This window comes from Macaca nemestrina, chromosome 4, assembly GCF_043159975.1.
Source record: "Macaca nemestrina isolate mMacNem1 chromosome 4, mMacNem.hap1, whole genome shotgun sequence".
Lineage (NCBI taxonomy): Eukaryota > Metazoa > Chordata > Mammalia > Primates > Cercopithecidae > Macaca > Macaca nemestrina.
This window is the reverse complement of record NC_092128.1, coordinates 44,650,996-44,673,495: the sequence shown is the minus strand read 5'-3', so window position 1 is coordinate 44,673,495 and position 22,500 is coordinate 44,650,996. Positions and strand designations below refer to the sequence as shown.

Genomic DNA, 22,500 nt, shown 5'->3' with positions numbered 1-22,500 from the left:
GTACCTAGTACTATAGACAGCAATGGTTCTAATTCAAGCTACTTTTGATGTGAAGAAGCAAGAAGGACACCCTGTGGCAAAATCTGGAACATTCGGTTTTTCTGCAAATGCTAGATTGATAGAAGCTTTTGCAAATGCATGTGGCTATGCATTAATATTTATCCAGGCTGTCATAAATGATTTCACATCATAGTGTTGGGGAACATGGTGCTTGTGGCAAAAACTTTAAAGTTTAATTATAATATATAATTTTTATGCAGAGGAGGCAAATGTCAGGACTTCTTTATTTTGAGTTAAGTTCTGGTCATTTTTAAAAAAGCAGAGCAACTGCTTATATTAAACTGGAGTATTTCATTACATGTGTGGATTTAACATTTCATTATGCCAAAGGTTGAAACATGAGTGAGAAAGTTTGCTGCAAGGACTGTTGTTTGTATGTTTGCATCACACTTAATTTCCTTGCATCTCTGCCACAAGTAGCCAGTTAGGAATTTTTTTTTCAATAAATTTTCTTTTAATCCTTCTGAAATATCTGTTTCATTATTTGAACCCATTAAAAGAAGATACATGTTTTAAAAATTATTTTAAATGCCATTTTGAAAGTTGTTTTACACACTCTTCATTTCACTAGGCTGCCTTGGCAGAGAGCAGTTTACCTTTGCTAAGTAATCCTGGACTGATCAATAATGCATCCAGTGGCCTACTGCAGGCTGTCCACGAAGACCTCAATGGTTCTCTGGATCACATTGACAGCAACGGAAACAGTAGTCCGGGCTGCTCGCCTCAGCCGCACATGTAAGTGTGGGTAACAGACTCTCTAAAGGGAAGAATCTATATTAATATGCTTCTTAAATTTAGTATTTTTTCTGAAGTTTTTACTGTTGTATCAGTTAAAAATACAAATTTAAGTGGAGTTACATTATACCATGTTCATAATATGACAAAGTTGATCAAAATCGGTTTTAATACTTTTTTAGATTATCTCAAATACCCTGTAATTATTGTTCCAGCAGTCCTCTACAGATTCTTAGTACTACTAACGTTCTCTTGGGCGTAAAGCAGTGTCTAAGATGAATCTACATCTTATGGGTCGTTATCACAGTTTGGTTTGTATGGTGCAATAAGAATATTCATGATGGAATAAGTTGTTATAATTTTTACTACTATTACAGGTCTCTAAACTATTTATGAACTGTAGTCAAGATATTGCCCATTTTTATAAACCGTAAAATGGAAAGTTTAACTGTTACCCACAGTTTACATAGAAGCTAGTAAAGTGTAACTTTTTGCCTGTCTTATAAATCAGTGTAATTATATATTCAACTTTAATTACTGGTGTGTCTGTATTGGCAAGGTTTATATGTTATATTTTATGCAAGACTATGATTCCTATTAATATTTAGCAGCTAACTATATCATTAATTACTCTAAAATCTTTCCCCTACCATCTTTTTAATGGAGCTGAGAGAGTAGAAGTATTAAAAATTGATGTATTGTGGATTTCAGAAATGTGTATGACACTTTAAAAAATGCCTGGCTTTGTTCAGTAGTGTCAAGCATATTAGTGTCTTGTTTACTAAAATGTATTGACCCTGGTAGAACTGAGAATTCAGAGGAAAAAAAATTCGAATCTGAATAATGAAGGGTGTGCACCATTTAGCTGTCAGGTTGAGTTGCAACTTATGTCTGTACTTCCTAGAATTAAACGTCACATACTTCTAATTACAAGTTACTGAGGTTAGATTAGTCCTTTCTCTCATTTTTATATTGTCTTCCTTTATTTTTCCATTCAATATCTAGTAAAAGGTCTGAAAGAGAAATATGCTCTTTATATGTACCCATTTTCACTTGACCTTTCACAGGGTATTTGTTGTCTTTTTAAACATTTTATTCTGTTTGACATATTAATGTCTTTAAGATCATATGCCTAATTGCTTTATAGCACTTTTACTCTATCACCTTTGCAAAAAACACACTGTGAACATTAATGTGTTTTATCAGGTTCCAAACCATTACTTCTTCAAAATGGAAAAATTTGTCTTTTGGAAGTGTCTTTAGATGTATTAAATAATACAAAAGAAGTAATAAAACTCGAAGTAGAAAGAACATGAATATATGCTCTTGAGAGTAGCAGTACTCTAAAACAAGGAAAGTGAGCAATCAGACAAAAGTTTTTATATCCCCGCTTTATCCTATCAGCCATGCAGTGGGTAGCTTGCGGCCTTTTACTTTCAGCAGTTCTCCTGAGTATGCTAATGCTCACTCCCTGTATAAAATGCTAAAACAATAAAACTTTAAAGAGCAAACAAGAGTTAGATCCTGTTTTCCGCTTTAAAAAAAAAGACCTATTTCAGAGAAATAAAAGACGTTCCTAATAAAAGTGTTTAAGCTGTTGGTGCAACTCCCTGTGCTCATAGGCAGTATATAGTGGTTGTTATAAACTACCTATAGAGGATATGTAAAGACTTATTTTTTAAATGTAATCGTGTGGTGCTAAAAATATTAAAGTAAAAAAATGATTAATGAAATAGTTTATTAAACATTATATTTTAGAACCTGAAATAGTAATTGGGCTAAATTGTAGCATTGTTAGATGGGTTTTGTTTTTCATTTGGCAATTGCTACTTCAGACTTTTCATTTTATTATTAAAGTTAATGAAATATTTCAGAGAAATATTAGTATGTATTAGATAACATCTAAAAATTATACATATAATGTCCAGTATATTGCTGCTATGTCTTTATAAAGTTAAAATGTTCATAGTTAATATATAACACATTTTATGCTTATATGAATTAGTGCATGTGAAAAATACTTATGGTGGCCGGGCGCGGTGGCTCAAGCCTGTAATCCCAGCACTTTGGGAGGCCGAGGCGGGTGGATCACGAGGTCAGGAGATCGAGACTATCCTGGCTAACATGGTGAAACCCCGTCTCTACTAAAAATACAAAAAAAAAAACTAGCCGGGCATGGTGGCGGGCGCCTGTAGTCCCAGCTACTTGGGAGGCTGAGGCGGGAGAATGGCGTGAACCCGGGAGGCGGAGCTTGCAGTGAGCCGAGATCACGCCACTGCACCCCAGCCTGGGAGACACAGCGAGACTCCGTCTCAAAAAAAAAAAAAAAAGAAAAATACTTATGGTTTATTTTCCATAGATAAAAGGAAAATTTGTCTTGGCTTGTTGAAAATAGATTTCAGAAAAAATAAAAATTAAAAGGAGTGTAAATTTTCCCTTTTTCTAAATTGTATCAATTATAATCAAAATTTTAATTATCTTGCAAAATATTGAGTCAATATTCATTCTTAAATCTGTCTCCGCTGCTGTCATTAGCTTTTGCATAACAGATGTCAAATATTTATGGAATATTTCAGTATTCTCTATCTTCACCTTTATAAAGTTTTAAGATGCTTGTACGTAAACCATGTTATGTATTTTATTAGGCAAAGGTAGAAATATTGATCTAATTCTCTCAATCAAAATTTGGTTGTATATAATTGAATGCATTTCAAAATACTTTGGAAATTAAACAGAAGTGAAGTAATTTTTATAAGACATTTACATAGCATAGTTATATCTCCTGAAATGAAGTCACGTTACTTGTTGTTTTAGAGGGGGGCAGTTATGCTGATGCAATTGTAAACAAGAGGAAGTAGGGCCTAGTGGTATCAGAGCATAGGTTGTAATGCCAGATTGTCAGGGTTCCAATTCCAGATTCAATAGTTAATAGCCAAGTGGGATTGAGCAAGTTACTTAACATTTCTTTCCTCAGCTTTCTCAGCTGAAAATGAGGTAAGTAATAATATAATGCTTCTTACTTCATAAGATTCTTGCAAATGAAATGAGTGCCTGGAACATAATAATTGCTCCTTGTGTCTCCCATAGTGCTGTGTAAATAGGTAGCAATTTATATTACTTCTTGTAATACCTCACTGTTACTAAAAATGAGTCTATAAACAATATGAAAATATTTTTGTATTTTGCATTTTAATACTTGTTTCAAGGCACTCTGTAAGTTTGTGGTTAGTTTCATTGACAATCCATTTTCTTCTCCTTCATTCTCCTCTTATAATTCATAAAGTAAGCAGATCCATAAAACTGAAACAACATGAGACCAGGCACAGTGGCTTATGCCAGTAATCCCAGCATTTTGGGAGGGCAGGGTGGGAGGATTGCTTGAGGCCAGGAGTTCAAGACCAGACTGGACAACATAGTGAGACCCTGTATCTACAAAAATAATTTGAAAAATTAGTTGGGTGTGGTGTGTGCCTATATATAGTCGTAGCTACTCAGGAGGCTCAGTCAGGAGGATAGCTTGAGCCTAGGGAGTTCGAGGTTACAGTGAGCTCTGATCATGCCATGGAACTCCAGCCTGCACCACAGAGTGAGACTCTATCTGTCTCTAAAAATAAAAAGTGAAACAATATGACACAAGGACTTATTATAGGTAGCACATTACTGAATCAGTGGGATAAAGGATTCTTGAGATAAGAAAATGTTATCTGAAGTTTTAGGCAATGAACAACCCAAATAGAACAACACCAACCCAGAATCAGGGACTTATCATGTGTATCTTGAAAACATTGAGTATTAGTTTTGACAGGAATTTAGAATACATAAGGGAATATAGAATTCAGAATATAGGAAGTGGGACCAGACTGCTGAGTAACTTAAATATCAAGCTATGGTGTTTGTTTCAGTCAATATACAGCTTGTTACTGTTATCAGCTTGAGTTTGACATGATCAGAGCTATACATTAGGAAGGGTAATCTAAAAGTGTACTGAATGAACCATGACTTAATGAAACTCATGTATAGGAGGATATTCTGAAATTGGGAGAGACTGGAAGCAGAAAATTAATTCTGGCAGTATGTAATATCTAACGCAAGTACAAGACTAGGAGTGGAGAGCAAAGAATCCATATAAGAAGTGCTGTGAAAAGAAATACCAGAACAAGGCAACCCATTGAATGCTAGGGACAAAGAGGAAAATTGGGAAAATTCATAGCCACTTTAAAAATCTGCAAAAAGAAATAGAGGACCCAAGAAGCAGGTTCAAAAGGGAAGATGAAGAATTCAGCATTTTACTTGAGGAATCTAAGAACCTAAATATCATTAGATTCAGGAGAAAACACTGGTGCTTTTTTTGATTAGTCTTTTAATTCAATTCCATTATAGTAAAATTCTACATAGTAGAATATGAGTATATACCTGAGGTTGGTGGAGATGATGTTTTTTGAAGCATTAGAAGAGTGAAATAGATATGGTCTGGTGCTTCTTACAAATTGTGGAGAACAAGAGATGCCAAATTATCATTTATATTCCATACTCCATATTTTAACCCTTTTCTTCCACTCCAGTTTTCGCTTTATTCAGTGTCCTGAATAAAGGCCTTTTTCCAAATTAATGCATTTATTTCCCTCACACTATTTGAATTTCTGCCCTTTCCCTTTTCTGGTTCCCCTCTACTCTCTTACCTAAATTCTACCTTTCCTTACAGGACTAGTCCTATTTTTTCCCAAGAGGCTTTCCCAAGGAATTTTACCGTCAGGACCATGCACTCTGCTCCACACTTCTAAAGAACTTGCTTCTTATACCACTATTTTGGACTGATACTTTGTGTACATGTGTGAGTGTGTGTGCACATTCACGTGCATGTGTGTTTATGCATACATCTGTGTTCACTTTGCAGATATCCCTACCTTAATGACAAGTCCCTTAAGGACAGAGACTATGTTTTAGACAAATTATAGTATAAGAAACCCCTAGCACATTCTACTATGTCAAGTAAGCATTCAGTAAAAGTATGATACTGATTATGAGGAATCAAATTGGAGATTACAGTTACTTAGAAATGGTTAGACCTCACACAGTAATACTTACAGAAGTATAAAATCCGGGGTTCTCCTAGAATCTTGAAGAAGGGAGAACAAAAGAGATTTTAGGAAGAACAGATGAGTAAATACAATGTTCATTTTTATGTGGGAGCTAAGAAATTTTTCTAAATATTGGTAGAGTATACTTTTTAAGTTTTATTTTTAGTTGTAATTATTTAATTAATATGTATTTTATAACCATTTCAATTTATGTGAGTAAAAAGTGGCTTTCCACTTGGAGTAGAATGAGGCCCCTTCACCTCATTCATGATTATCATCCCGGACCTTGTGAAATTTTATTTACATTGTTGAAAGCAGATTGAAAACAATTATCAAAATTTGTGCAATATAAATCAGCTGATGTTTAAGGGGAGTTCAGCAAAAAGTAAGAAAAGTTAAAGCCAGGTGAAATTGTATAGATTCTACATAATAACTTTTTGAATCTTCTTTGACTGTTTTGACTCAACTACTTGTTGATTCAAAGTAAGTACTTGAATTTAAAACGTATTTATTTTCTGTTGCTGTTCACAGAGTCCTAGAACCATCCGTGGTGTGAATGAAGGAAAACAATGCTTTAAGTGTCTGAGCTGAGTATCATTACAATTTATAATATTGCTCCCTTATGCACCTGAATGCCAATATTCCCTTTTTCAGAGTTATATAGAATATGAATTAAAAATGACTAGCTTCCTATTTTATACAGACATTTACCTCTAAAAATGTTTGAAAAGTTAGGATTGATGCTGTGTTTAAGCTGAAATAACTTGAATTTACTGTCTTCTCAAATGACATGAGAAGAAAACATGTAGACTAGACCTGGAAGATGAACGCATACTGATACAATCAATCCATTTCCTGTCTCCTTCCCAACCTGAGGCAAGAAGTGGAATTTAATGATGTACCTACCATGTTTAGTTCTACTCAGTTGTTTCTTTTTTGTATTAAGTAGTTGTTTCTCCTCATTCTCAATAAGTTGGTTCAGATTTACTGTTTTTCCTCATACAAAATGTTAAATGAGATTTCCGTTTTTATATTTTCAAATGTTGTGTCTAGAGATCAAAATACATGTTCTTCCCTAGCTGGTTTTATATTGAGGGCTTTACTCACAAAGCCTCCCATTGTCATGCCATTCCCCTTTCTGATTATTAGAGTCTCCTACTGTTGAGTTTTCAGATCCTTTCTTATATGTCATTCCTGACTCCTCTTAGCCTCTATGTCATTTCAAAGTTTTGCTTGCTAAATATTCTATATTCGTTGTAGGTGATTATTATTTTCTCCTGTTAGTGAAGCAAATATTTGAAGCTTGAGAGTTAAAAATCTTTTATATAGAATGTTAATATGTTGGATATAAGATAAGAAAATTAATTTGTTGTGTCCTTAGAAGGCAAACCCTTAGGATAAGAAAATAAAAGGCTGAGGTGTTATATAAAAGGAGTAATGTAGTATTATTTCAGAATTGCAATAGAGATCACAAGATTTTTTTTAGTTTGCATGTCAAATACTTATTCAACATGCTCCAGAACTTTGTGTACGTCACATACCCCAGTCATCTTTACAACATCCTCTTCTTCATAACCTCAGTTGTTAAGTCATTTCAGTATTATACTTTGGCCTCTCCTGTTGATAATATTTTGCCCCATAGATAGCTAAAAGGGGCTCCTAGACCCCCACTGGATTAAACAGTATTGAAAATCTAAACTGTGAATTGTCACAAAACATAATGAAAATATAAGTATATAATATTACATTTCTTCCTTCTATTCTCTTTGGTTGCCTTAAAATTTAAATTGCTATTTGTAGGCACATGTAGAATTTGCAGATCCTACCTCTTTGGTTGCTGATATTTTATATAAAATCCCTACAGATCTTAGATCTCTCTGTGGACAAAAGCATTTGAAATTGGAGTGGCTCTGTATTTCAGAGGAAAGCAGTTGAAAGTGACTGACAACTTGAGCAAATGGAATGCTCTTTCTCATTGTTTTCATTCCTGTTAAGCCTGTACTATTTTTGCTGATGTTTTGGATCATTATGTTGCATTGCGAAACTCTAAACATGAAAGATTTTTTTTTGCCTCACATATGTTTCCATGGATTTTTTAATTAACAATTTTTCAGTCAACTTTATTTTTTTTCTAACATTTCTGGTCCTCTTATAATTTTTGTCCTGATTTAATTCCATTTTCATTTAATCTCTAAACTTTTTGATTAACTTTGCTAGTTAGCTTTGAGATCTCTTTCCAAAGTGATTGTACAGAACTTATGATTATGCCAGCTCTTTATCATCTCATCTTTTTTTTTTAAGTGCTACAAGTGTGGATCAGTAGCTGCTGTTCTTTTTTACATTATTCCAGTCCCCATATGTGGCACTTACAACTCATTCCAGTTCCTCTTAATAAAAAGATCCTCCCAGAGATACAGTGCCTTCAGCTAAAAAGTGTTATATCCCCACCGTGCCAATTGTGGAAATTTGTGGGTTCCTATAGGGTTTTGAAGGATTTTTATAGAACTATACAGATGATATCTGACATCCGTGGTGTGAATTCCCACAATTTAGGCAAAGTGTGTCAGAAAACTTTTAGCTGACAGTATTGTAGCTTACTGCTTCTGTTTTATATCTAAAGAAGGTACTTTGTTAGAAGATACAACTTCATTTGCACTAACACTAGTTGAGCCTTAAAAATTTCCTTTCTGTAAGGGTCAAAGAATGATTACTGAATTGTTAAAGAAGGAATAATGCTTCAGTGTTAACTTTTTCCTACTTTTAGTACCAGGGGAAAAAAAATGAAGATCTTATATACTGCTATGGTATTTTAATTTCAGCTTTCAACATAGAGCTTGGGAAGTGGATATATGTTGATAACCAGAGGCATTTAATGAATAAAGAGACTTACATAAAGCCAACTGTCATTTCAGAATATTCCTTTATGTGAAGGTAATTTACACGATAAGAAATTATGTCTTAATATATGTTAAAATTATGTGCATTTTGACTGCTCTGGCAGAATTTAAAATTTACCACTCACAGAAGTAACATGTTATACTTGAATATTTCAACACCAAGAAACACAGGGTTACTACATTCCATAGGCAGTTTCTATCATTAGAATAGCATTAAATAATTTATATAAGCAACAGATGATCAAATCATTTCACATAACTACTGAAAACTAACATTCTTCAGTTTGTTCAACATTATCTTCATTTTGAAGACAAAATGGAGTAAAATCAGCAAGACACTTACAAGGTAGGAGGCCAAGTCATCATTGATCACACAATGTTATCTTACTATAAAAAAATTATATTTGCAACATTAATCTGAGGTTCCTTTTGTTAATTAGCAAGTCAGAGAAAAGACATGGTGCACTAGATTTAGAATAAAAAGTACATATTGTTGGCCAGGTGCAGTGGCTCCTGCCTGTAATCCCAGCAGTTTGGGAGGCCAAGGCGGGCAGATCACCTGAGGTCAGGAGTTCAAGACCAGCCTGGCCAACATGGCAAAACCCCGTCTCTACTAAAAATACAAAAATTAGTTGGGCACAGTGGTGGGGGCCTATAATCCCAGTTACTCAGGAGGCTGAGGCAGGAGAATCCTTGAACCCAGGAGGCAGAGGTTGCAGTGAGCTGAGATCATGCCACTGCACTGCAGCCAAGGTGACAGAGTAAGACTCCATCTCAAAAAAAAAAAAAAGTACATATTGTTTTTACTCCTTAGTCCATCTCATCTTTAGAACTAACAGTATATAACTAAGAAAAACTCAGGAGAAAACCGGAGTTTGAGTTAGTCCTGTGATTTAATTTGAGTGAAGGAATAGTTTCAGCAAAGCAGTGAGTCTCAGAAATTAGGCAGACCTAGTGACATGGGCAATATGTAGTCAAGGTGGAAAGTAGCCTCTGTAAAGCTATTCCAAGAGACAACTTCACCAGGAGCCAGCAACGGATGGATAACAACTCCAATAGGGCGGTTTGGTAATAGGAAATAGATAACAGTCTATCCAAAAGAACTGCCAAAGCAGTAGGGCTCAACTACAGGACTTTGAGGTCAAGATCTTCAAGGAGCCAGAATACAAGTTAACAAATGTAATTACAGAGAAACTGGAACATACACCCCATATATTCATGTCACCTATCTGATTTTTGACCGAAACTTGATCCAACAAATAAGGCAGTAACACAATTTTTGGATTAATGATTCAAAGGAGAATTGGAGCACAGCAGCAAGACTGACTTAATGGCAAAGTGTCAAGATGTGATTTAGACTTTGTCTGGCCAACAGATTAGAAATATAAGGGTCCTTAGATCCACAGCTGAATGTTTATTGACAGTTTTCATTTATGAGACACAAATTGGAACGGTACCAATTGTATCTCAGTGACCGACTAATTTGTTTGTGAGATTGAGCAGAATATATTTGTACTTATCAATGATGAAAGTAATTACATCTATATTTTCATTTTATTACAGCTGTTTTGGTCACAACTATCACTTTTATAAAGTCAAATAGAGTGATAAATCCTAAAGAATTTCATGGTGTTTTTTAAAAATTGACTCTACAGCAAAGCTATCTGAAATCGTTTGGGAGTGAACCTAAATCATGTAAAATTTAGTTCCTTTAAACAATATTGCATAAATTTAAATACATTTCAATATAATGTTGAAGGTAAGAGCAGGAAATTTTAGAGAAATGTCAACATACATATATATGTGTGCAGTTTATAAAATTATGTTTCACTGAACTTTACCCACCTTTTTGTTGTTTCTTTGGACTGATCCTAGACTCTTTTTTTTTTTTTTGAGATGGAGTTTCACCCTTGTTAGCCAGGCTGGAGTGCATTGGCGCTATCTCAGCTCAATGCAACCCCTGCCTCACAGGTTCAAGCAATTGTCCTGTCTGGGATTACAGGCACCTGCCACTACACCCAGCTAATTTTTTTGTATTTTTAGTAGAGAGGGGGTTTCACCATATTGACCAGGCGGGTCTCAAACTCCTGACCTCAGGTTATCCACCCGCCTCGACCTCCCAAGGTGCTGGGATTACGGGTGTGAGCCACCACACCTGGCCGGACTGGATACTGACTTTTAATGGAACTTTATAACTCCACTGTGGAATCAGATCTCTTGAGTTGTAAGATGTAATTATAAACTGTCATCATTAAGAATGGAAATACATCTTAGAAGAGAAACTTTCATCACAATTATCTGAGAATAATATTCCTTTGCCATCAATGCTAAATGGCTGCAGTTTTTAGAAAATAGGCTAAAGGAGGATAACATTTTTATCCTGGCTCATGATAAAAATTAAAATTTATTTTGATGTTTATCATTAGCCAGGGAGAAAAGGTGTGGGAAATTTAGTAGGGCATTTTCTACTTATATCCTGGATAGAGGAAACTACACAGTTATATGTGGAATGTACAATCATTGTTCACTCCAGTTTTTGAATCCCCTTTTCATAATTGCACATTTCTGTAAGAAGGAATATTTTCATTTTCATCAAGAGATAAGGAGGAGGATTCTTTCTGTAGAACTGAAGTGATAGCCTGAGTACTGTCCTACTGGCAGCTACTACATGCAAACTCATTCAAATAAAAACAAAGATCAATTCATTTAACACTAGAATTTTTATGTCAAATGTTACTTTAATTTACCAAAGAGAAAATCTTGAAAGATAAGAAATTGGAATAAAGAACTATATAAGTAATAACTCTGTTGTATAATTTCTTAGCTGATAAAAGTTAAGAACATCTTTTTTCATTTCTAGTAGTTTTATTTGGACATCTTTCTTATTCAGTCCTAAATAAGAGAGCTAAATACTTTTCTAAAATATACTTAAATTTAGAATGTAAAATCTAAATTTTTGTGGAGAAAGCCTGGTTTATCCTTTCCAAAGAATAAAATCTTAAGTAGAACGAAATAAACAATTTATGTATGACTGTATAATTAATTACTAACACTGAATTATATTATTCTTAGATCAGCTCTCATTTTTAAAACTATTAATATGATTTCTGTTAAAAGTGAACTTTTCTACTTAAAACTTTAATGGCACTTATATTATTAGTTTTTTTCTGTGATATGTTAAATAAACTAAAACATTTCCCAAGTGGTAAAACAAAATATACCCTAAAAGTTACATAGATTTAAGAAATGAACTGTGTATCATTTCAACCTGACTTCACACAAATGGAGATAAGTAAACTTGTCGTCTTCATGAATCTACCATCAAATTCCAAAAATAATTATATACTTTCCTTTATATATGCTAGAAAGAAATGAGTAAAATTGAATTTCCATAATTTCCATTTTTATATAAGCTTCCTAAATGAGCATCAGTGATTTACCAGTTTTTCTGTGAAACTTTGTCTTTGAAAGAAAAATTACTTTTTTTTGTATCTTCTGTTTGACATGATTATATTTTCCAATGTATTAGTCAATACAAGTTAGCTACTCAAAAGTAACAAACGAAAACAAAAGTTAAGCTCAGGAAATGAAATCTGTCTTAAATAATCCTGTGCTTATATTTGGAATTCATTTCACATCTTGAAAACAGCAATGCTATAGAGTAAGCATGAGGGTTTTTGCCATTGGCAAATTGGAACTAATTTGAGTGAAAATTTATTCAATCACGTATGAAATTGATAAAGTGCTAATCGTGAATTTTATTTTGAACGCTTAGATACAAAGAGTTATCATCATTAATTCAATCATCTTGTGCCAAGTACTGAAGATTGTAGATTGTTAAAAGAAAATCTCGTCTTTTTACAGCATTTTTTTAATGTAGAAGGTTTTTGATGCTATTTTGAGTAGTAGTCAAAATCTGTGCATATCAATGGAGAACATGTGACTGTAGCAATGCTCAGTCTATTTTGATATTTTTAAATGTCATTAATTAACAGTTAGGACATAACTATATAAGAGGCAAAGAAGAATTCATAGGATTATATTTATTTATTTATTTATTTATTTTGAGACGGAGTCTCGCTGTGTCTCCCAGGCTGGAGTGCAGTGGCGTGATCTCGGCTCACTGCAAGCTCCGCCTCCCGGGTTCACGCCATTCTCCCGCCTCAGCCTCCCAAGTAGCTGAGACTACAGGCGCCCGCCACCACGCCCAGCTAGTTTTTTGTATTTTTTAGTAGAGACGGGGTTTCACCATGTTAGCCAGGATAGTCTCGATCTCCTGACCTCGTGATCCACCCGCCTCGGCCTCCCAAAGTGCTGGGATTACAGGCTTGAGCCACCGCGCCCGGCCAAATTCATAGGATTATAAACATTTTGTTTGTTTATTTATTTATTTATTTATTTATTTATTTATTTTTGAGACGGAGTCCCGCTCTGTCTCCCAGGCTGGAGTGCGGTGGCGCAATCTCGACTCACTGCAAGCTCCGCCTCCCGGGTTCAGGTGATTATCTTGCCTCAGCCTCCTGAGTAGCTGGGACTGCAGGCACGCACCACTAGGCCCGGCTAATTTTTTTTTATATTTTTAGTAGAGACAGGGTTTCTCCATGTAGTCTGGTCTTGAACTCCTGACCTCAGGTGATCCACCGCCTTGACCTCCCAAAATGCTGGGATTACAGGCGTAAGCCACTGCAGCCAGCCTAAAACATTTTCAACTGGAGCTAATTAATGTATTCCATGTAAGTTAAAGGTATCCAAATTAAATTAAGTAGAAGTTAGGATCAGGACACTTTAAAATGAAGGATTTGAACAAGTCTATATTAAGTGGGTAATAGATGCATGGTTCACGGCCTACACACATTTCGGTATATTTAATATGTTTCTCAAATACTATATGTGTAAGTTCATTTGACAGGATAAAGTTTGCTATATTGGATGAAATAAAATCAGGTTCCATAATAAAATTGAAGCATCAGAGCCCTAACACTGCTTCTGAGGACAGCTTTTTGAGTGTTCTCTGGGGAATAACATTTTTTAGAGTAGTGATCCATGATTACTATAGAAGTATGTTATAACCTTCAGGTGTGCTAGGAGGGAAAAGGCTAATCATATCTATAGGGTTTTTTAAAAGTTGTATTTTTTTGTAAAAAGTTGGTTATTACTTTTAAAAGGTATGCTATTTGAATGTATTGGATATTTTCTCCAATAACTAGAATTATAAGAAGAAAAGGTGTAAGGGAACTGCCTGCAATTAGTAAACCACATAAAAACAGTTTTAATGTAGTCTAAAATTTAGTCTTGCTTTATAGATGTTTGATAAAATTAACATCACATTGCTGGAAATTTCCCATATTGTAGATATGAGTCATAAATTTTAAGTTTTTATTCACAGCATTTGTTGACATTTGTCATAAATGAGGTCAGGAGATTGAGATCATCCTGGCCAACATGGTGAAATCCCATCTCTACTAAAAATACAAAAAATTAGCCGGGCATGGTGGTGCGCTCCTGTAGTCCCAGCTACTCAGGAGGCTGAGGCAGCAGAATTACTTGAACCCTGGAGGCGGAGGTTGTAGTGAGCCAAGATCATGCCAATGCACTCCAGCCTGGGTGACAGAGCTAGAATCCATTTCAAAAAAAAAAAAAAAAAAAAAAAAACCTTAAGACTTAAAATCTTTATTGTTAACTTCATGGAATTAATAAACACTACATTTCAAAGAAGACCTGATTGAATTTACATTGTTCCAGTGAGTCTCTCATAAGTGATGACAGTATGTAAATACTCTAATCATTAACATTTGGTAATACCTAAATAAGCAAAGGAGAGAAAACATACGATTCGATTATACTGTTTAACATCTATTGACTTAAATTTTGAACATCTCAGTTTAAGAGAACTTTATTCATAGTACTTTTTTATTCTAAAGAAAAATAGGAACAGTTTATAGCACCTTTGACTTAGTCTTGAGTAAGAAGAAAATGAATAAAATTGACGTTCCTCTAGGGAATGTATTGTGTGACCACAATCTAAAAGGATAAACTTTCCCTTTATAATTCGTTTGCCTTAGGGTATAGGCAAACATTAACATTACTTCTGCCTTTCATTAGTGCCTTAGGTACTTGTAAATTTCACAACAAAAGCAACAAATATTTTTAGGCAACAAATTTGTTTATCAATATATCAGTGTATTTAGTCCTCTGTGTTTCTGGAATATGCCATTAATGAGGGTGGCTGTAAAACGGTGAGATTTAACTAATCAACTGCTACTTTGCAGTGTTTTCAAGTAGAGACTTGCGAAGTTGAATGACCCACAGATGAGTTTCATTCATTTAAATTGGATAAACATTTATTGAACACCCATTGTGTGCATCATACTCTGCTAGAAACTGTGGCAGATGATCAGTCTCTGCAGAGGTAAAACTCTAATAGAAGGATAAGTACATAGGTAGTGCTAGAGACCAAGTGAAAGAATGAACGGGGTTGCAAACAAATTGTGAAGTCAACGATGTAAGCATGCACATGCACACAGGGAATCAGAAGAGACTTTATGAAGGATGTAACTTTAAGTTAGGCTTAACATTAAGTCAATTTTTAGTTTGAACTTTATGAAATTATTCATATTTGACTGTTCTTTTTTTTTTTTTTTTTTGGCCTAAAAAATAGCCATCTTAAATGTTTCAACCTAGTATTCAGCAGAGATAAGGAAAGACAGGATAGATGTAAAGGACATGAGGAGATGAGCAAAGATGACTAAAACATGGGTTTCATTCAGAGAACAATGACTCCTTTGCCCCAGCACGGGCAGCCTGCCTGGATGGGGATACCTGTAAGATGAGATTGCCCAGGAGTTTGAAAGCCATATCTTATAGCTCATTAATTTCCAAGTTGATGATATGGTAGGGACATTGCTTAAAGTTTACCAATTATTTGGAGATGCTTAGCAAGACCCTCAAGGGTATATGTTACCCACTTTCAAAAAACCCTGCATGCTTTCTTTTATGCTGCTTCTCTCTGGAAATAGATGACTCTTTTTTTTTTTTTCTTGAGAAACTAACAACACTTTATGCCCTTCCTTCAATATTCAGGTTTAAAATATATTTTTCCTTAAAATGCTATAAGAACACAGATGAAAAATTAAAAATAAATAAAATGTCCAGAGACCACACATCAATGTTGTGGCCATTGCTGTTACTACCACCTTAATCACAAAGAAGACTGGTGGAATTTTTTTTCAGAATCTTTTCATCTTCACTTTCTAATATCCAAACTTTCTGAGATTCACTTTCATTGTTCCTGGAGCAATTAAAATAACACATATAAAGATTCATAGAGGTTGCTTGAGAGTAATGAAAAGCTAAGATGTATTGATTTTTAACTTTCAGTATTTTTGACAGATTTAGGCTCTTCTATCTTCTCGGTAGAGCATAAACAGAAATATTTCATGTACATTGTAAATTTATAGAGTCCAGTGATGTTATCTCAGCTCACTGCAACCTCCGCCTCCTAGGCTCAAGCAATTCACCTGCTTCAGCCTCCTATGTAGCTGGGATTATAGGCACCTGCCACTATGCCCAGCTAATTTTTGTATTTTTAGCAGAGATGGGGTTTCACCATGTTGACCAGGCTGGTCTTGAACTCCTGACCTCAAGTGATCCACGGCCTCCCAAAGTGCTGGGATTACAGGTGTGAACCACCGTGCCCGGCCTACATTGTAAATTTAAAAGTAGTAAATGCAAAACCATTTTACTTCACAACCTATAAATTCTTCACTTCTTTCCACCATTTCTAATCCTACCACCTTAGTGGTCTGACCATCATTAACTTATTACATTTTTTTAGTAAGTTCCCATTTGGAAACTCTACCTGCAGTGTCCTACACTAAGCCTACATTTTGCAAATTCATCTTTATGAAACTCTTCTACCTTTTCATTATCCTGCTCAAAAACCATTAATAACCTTTGAGCAGAGATTAAATTTAAACATCATGAAATGCAACTCCAAGGCCTTCTCATCGTCTGACCTCATTCTGCTATTCTAACACACACACACACACACACACACACACACACACACAATCACCAGCCCTCCTTCCCCTATGCGTTCTCAGGGTTCCCATAACATGTCTACAATTCTCCATTTTCCCTATTTCTGCTTGGAATGTCCTCTCTCTCATTTCTGCATAATAAATTTTTTTACCTATTACAAAGCCTACCTGAAGCTACACCACTCTCCTTCATAGAGCATTCACTGATTGAATTGTCAGAATTTATCTCCCCTTTTATAATACTTATCTACTGTGGCATCGATCACATTCTGCCTTGCATCAAAGTTACTCATATATATGTCTTACCTCCTCTATTAGACTGAAAACTTGATGATAACAGGAACCATTGTCCATGCAGCCCCTATCCCAGAGGTTTACACACAATGTCTATTGACTGGATTTTTTGTTTCACTTCTAACAAGAAGTAACTTTCATTCTCCTAGAAGTACTTCAATTTCAGTTACTGACTTTGTACCTCTATCAGGGAATAATAACAGACTTTATATCTCTCCATCACTCAATACTTCTTTTTCTCCAGTTGTCTAAAGAAGTTCCAAATATGTTTCTAATCTCCCAAGTGTAAATTAAATTAAATTAGGAGCTGGCTATGCCTTTGTAAAATCAAGAAACGTAAATTGGAGTTTTATTGGAGTAAGGAAAAGGTTGTGTACTGAAAGGAACAGTTAACTTTGAAGTCTTCTATTTCATAGATAGAACAATTTTGAAAGCATTTGCAATGAATTCCTGGATTCTGGTTTGCAGAAATATTCATTATTTGCCAAATGGGTAATTTGCATTAAAACCGAAGTTGATGTTACTTCAGTGCCCACTTAAAGGAATGTGATGTTTTATCAGGCTTAGAAAAACTACTACCAAAGTAGACATAAGTCCCTTCTATCTGTGACCTTCTATGCCAAAGGTTTGTACTCTTCTATCTGTAATAATTCAAGTACTTGGTATATTTTAGGTGCCCAGTAAATAAATGAATCACTGGAAAGACTATACCCCTTACACTCCTGCCTTAAGCTATGTTAGAAATTTACCAGGAGGCTGAGGCAGGAGAATCGCTTGAACCCGGGAAGGTGGAGGTTGCAGTGAGCCGAGATCGTGCCACTGCACCCCAGCCTGGGCAACAAGAGCGAGACTCTGTGTCAAAAATAAATAAATAAATAAATAAATAAATAAATAAATAAATAAATAAATGAGTCTACTTATTTTTTAAGTTCTCATAAATGAGACAAAAAAGTTTCTTTCTTTGTTTTTGTTCCTGAGTTTAAAAAATACTAAATCCTTTATGTTTCACATGTTAGCATCTGTTTTATTCCTGGAAACAACTAATTCTATTTGCTTAAAATAGTACCCACTTTACTTATTATTAAGGGTTCTAGCAAGAACTGAATTTTCTCTGTAAGATATCTAAAATTTTGAAGTTGAAGAAAGTAGTGCATAAATTTCACATCAGTTGGGGAAAAATGGCATAATGAATGTCTGAACCATCTAGAGGAGATCTTCAAATCCAGAAAGGGGATTTTATCACCAGGATAGTCAAGAATTTCTCTCTCATTTCCATCTGAACTTGTTCTTACTTTACTGTCTTTAATGAATTATATTAAGAATACATGTGTTTTAATGCTGTTAGAACATTGGCATTCTTCTTAGAGGCAGGTAAGTTTTCCAATTGTTAACTCCTGCTGTATCACTTAATTGCTACTTTTCTTAGGACACTTAGGGCTGGCAATCTTGTGAATTTGTTTTTTCTTATACTAGACTACAAGTTCTTTGATAGATATTAAAAGCCTCACTGTGCCTTATATATAGAAGATACTCAATAAATTTGTGTTAAATTAATGATTGGCAATAGATGACAATGTTAATATGTTATTGGCTTTTCCTGTCAAAGTGAGATTGATGCTCTTTACATCATTATAGATACAGGGGACTTGACTCAATCCACAGCATAAAGGAATTCCTGGAGGAAAATTTTGTTTTTTTCTGGAGGAAAATTGGGCTTATATATATTGCTACATCTCTTACATTTTCATTATTTAGTCATATTAAGTTAATCTATTTAAGGTTTTTCTAGCTATAGGTATATTATCGGAAATTCATAAGCCCCAACGTGCATAGCAAATGTGATGCAGGCCTGGATCAGTGCATGTATGTTAATGATTTTAATGACAAGCTAATGATGAGGCCTGTGATGGATGACTGAGGAGAATAAATGTAGAAGCACTATATACAGGGCATTTCAATGATGGCTCCTCTACTTTGAAATTTACTTTCTTCTGTTGATCTGAATGTGATCTGAGAGATAACCTGGCTTAGTATTTTAGTGACCCAGAATTTGTTGGTAAATAATTTTTTGAAATAATTATAGCAATATGTTGTGTTATTTTGTTTTCTTTTATTGCCTTAAATATACTTTTAAGGGAATGTGACTAGTCATTAATAACTCTAATGCCTGGCATCTGACATGTGAGGCAGATATATCTGTTTCTTGATTTTTTTGATACAGTAATAAAAATCTCACTTTAGGAAGAGGTACTGAAATACTTTTAGAGCTAATGAAGCTCATACAATGTTTACAAATTAATTTAAGTATTTATACCATACTTTCTTCCAAAAAAGATTATAAGGTTATTATATATTATGACCGTGTTCAGTGTTTATTGATCACTTATGATCCAGGCACTATTCCAGGTGTTTTACATATATGCAAAATAATTTAACCCTTACAACGAGTGTACAAGGTAGTCACTTTTTTCCTTGCTTTGTGGGTAAAGAAATGGCGATACAGAGAGGTTAAGTAGCTTTTCCAAGGTTGCATAGCTAGGAAGTAAAGGAGCCAGGCTTCAAACCCAAGTATTTTATCCTCAAAGCCCACTATATTCTTAACCACTTAATCACTGCTGCACGACTAAAGATTATAAACGAGGTGCCTAAACTATTCAGTATTACTTTATACCACACTTGGAAGTTAATCAAAATACTAAATCCATAAAATGTATCATGGTAAATTATATTCTTATAATTAAAAACCTGTAGATAATTCTACATGAGAAGAGGATTCATAATGAAGAGTTGGTGAGCACAGAAGAGAGTTTCTTTAAAGGGATTCTTGTGTTTTATTTGAATTGTCAGGGATGTTTCTATGTTGGAAAGAAGCATTTTTGTAGAAGAAAACCTAATTATCCTATGGTAGTGTAACACATGGCACCTTGAAGAATTTGGAAAAACGAACACTACAGAAATATCCACTTTTTCTTTTAGAAATAAATTAAATGGCTCTCATACCCTGTAATGGGGCAAAAAGAGAAAGAAATTGCTAATGGTCACAAGGAGAGACTAATTCTTTATTCATCCTGCAACTCACAAAAGGCATGTGGCTTCATTGTGTTCAATTTCTTTTGAATTGGCATATAACTTGACAAGTGAAAACATGGAGCACTTTGAGAACCAAAAATGAGAAACCTAATATAAATAGAGATAATTATAATAGAAAATTTATTTCTATTGAAAAGTATTCCACCAATTTATAGGCATAGGTACTGTAACTTTCAAGCAATTTTATTTTCTGGAATGTTGAAACTTCTCTTGCTACTTTTTATTTCTTTCTCTGATATTATATTGATGGCAAATAGATCTTTTTATAATTGAGCATTAATAATTATTGACTTTAGTTTGCTTTATTTTAGGAAATTAGCAGCCTAACATTGTAGCCACTGGGGAAAATTTTATTTACAGCTTTCCCAGCTCTGATACCTTTTTCACTAATTCTGAATGGAAAATATTCCAAGAATACTTAATTTCAGAGAGATACCTTCTGTTTTCTAATTAGTGCAATGAAACTCTTAATGATTTCATGGCACGTAATTTATCCACTCAACAAGTATTTACTGGGTGCTATGTGTAATGTCTCCTAATCTGTGAAGTTCACAGTCTACTTGGCAAGATAAAGTGTAGCTAACAGTAGAAAGAGTTAAGTGACAGTGCATGTGATTAAAGCAATATGGGGTAGCAGAAATAACAAGGTTTCAAGAAACATTCTAGAGGCCAGCATTTGTGTTAGTCTCTGCTGTGCCTGTATTCAGACACTTAGACAGTCACTCCTTTACTCATCTGTAAAATGGGAAGTCAAATAACAATATCTTTACATTAGATACAGTTTTAGGATTCAAAGATTCTGTAGTTTTGAGCATCAGAATGACCAAAAAAATGCTTTGGAGGTTCAGAGTAGATCAATGAAATTTGGACAGGTCAAAGTCTTTAGGAAGTAGACACAGTGTGAGTTGATCTGATCCTTAAGTGGTAGACAGTATGTGTGTGAATAGGCAGAACAGGGTAGAAGGATGTTCCATGTATACACGGAGAGCTGAAAGGGGAAACACAGCCTGAGTCTCCATGAAAAGTGTCTTGGAGTAGGAACGGAGCACAGTGTTTATAGGATGATGTTTTGAGTCTGGAATGGAAGTTATTATTCAGAAATACTGTTGTACATAGGTAGGTGGAGGTCAGATCATAGTTTATTGAGAATGGCTGAAGGGTTTTGGTTTAATCCTGTTTCAACCCCATGTCTCAGTTCAGACATATTTTTATATAGGGCAGTGGCATAATGAAATAAATAAAGTTCTTGCATATTAAAATTTTCTGAGACTACAATAGAACATACCTGTTTAGTCGTTCTTTTTAAACATTTTTCTTTATGTGCATTTTTTAGAGACAAGGTCTTGCTATGTTGCCCAGGCTGGCATTCCTCCCACCTCTGCCTCCCAAGTAGCTGGAACTACAAACATGGCTTCTATGTGCTTGTTTCTAAATAATACATCCTACTTGTTATTCCTTTTTATCAAGAACTTAAGATTTTTCCACAAGGTTCTTTATTCAGATAAAACCCAATCCAGAAAGGTTAACCCCATTGGACCAGATGCATATGATATTGCAGTGCTTTCGCTGAGGAAACAGTTGAAATGCAGCAGGGGATTCGGAAAGTGTCAGAGGAGGGGGACCTCGGAGGTCTTCTCAGTGTCCCGAGTATATTAAAAAACACTCCTGCACAAGAGCTCACATCTGTAGCTAAAACTATGGGATGCCCAAAATAATGCTTATTGACTTGAAGGCAGTCACGTAGACCACTGCTAGATATCTATGTACGTGTCTTGACAGTAACTCAATATCTATTTAGAAATACTCAGCTATTAAAGCCTAAAAGTTTTGAATATTCACAGGTCATTTGTGAGACCTAATTAGAAAAAAGTGCTATTATATTAACCTTAGGAGTTTATTCTAATTATTTCCAGTACTTAGAGGTTAGCATTCTCTAAAATGTTCTGAATCCAAGATTAAACCAGGAAAATCTAAAATTATAAATTCAACTTATAACTATTATTAAATCAAAATGTCATTTTTTATAAAAGTCATTAAATGAATATGAACTTTCACAAGTAATCTCATTAGAAGATTTCATTTGTATATTTTAGAGGGTACTTTGGGAATATTAACATTAGATTTAATAAATGTTTAAAATTCTGTACATGTCTACATGATACTGTAATACACTCGTTGGTTCATCTATTATTTTACTCAAACTGTTGGCTAGTTCAATGAACCATTTATTCAAAGTAGTTGTTGAGTTCAATTGGTAGATTTTTTTTAGTGAAAATAGTTGGATTAGTCTGTAAAATAACACTGATA

At 34.5% G+C, this 22,500-nt stretch overlaps 1 protein-coding gene across 21 annotated transcripts in view; it reads left to right on the top strand.

Annotated features, from left to right (window-relative positions):
• The window catches only part of LOC105475796 (forkhead box P2), a 600,968-nt gene that overhangs the window by 569,554 nt on the left and 8,914 nt on the right, over positions 1–22,500 (top strand). For all 21 annotated transcript variants that reach the window (XM_071094601.1, XM_071094595.1, XM_071094597.1 and 18 more), the window contains one exon: positions 632–795. In XM_071094601.1, coding sequence (XP_070950702.1) covers positions 632–795 — 164 coding nt within the window. The remainder of the gene's footprint in view (positions 1–631; positions 796–22,500) is intronic.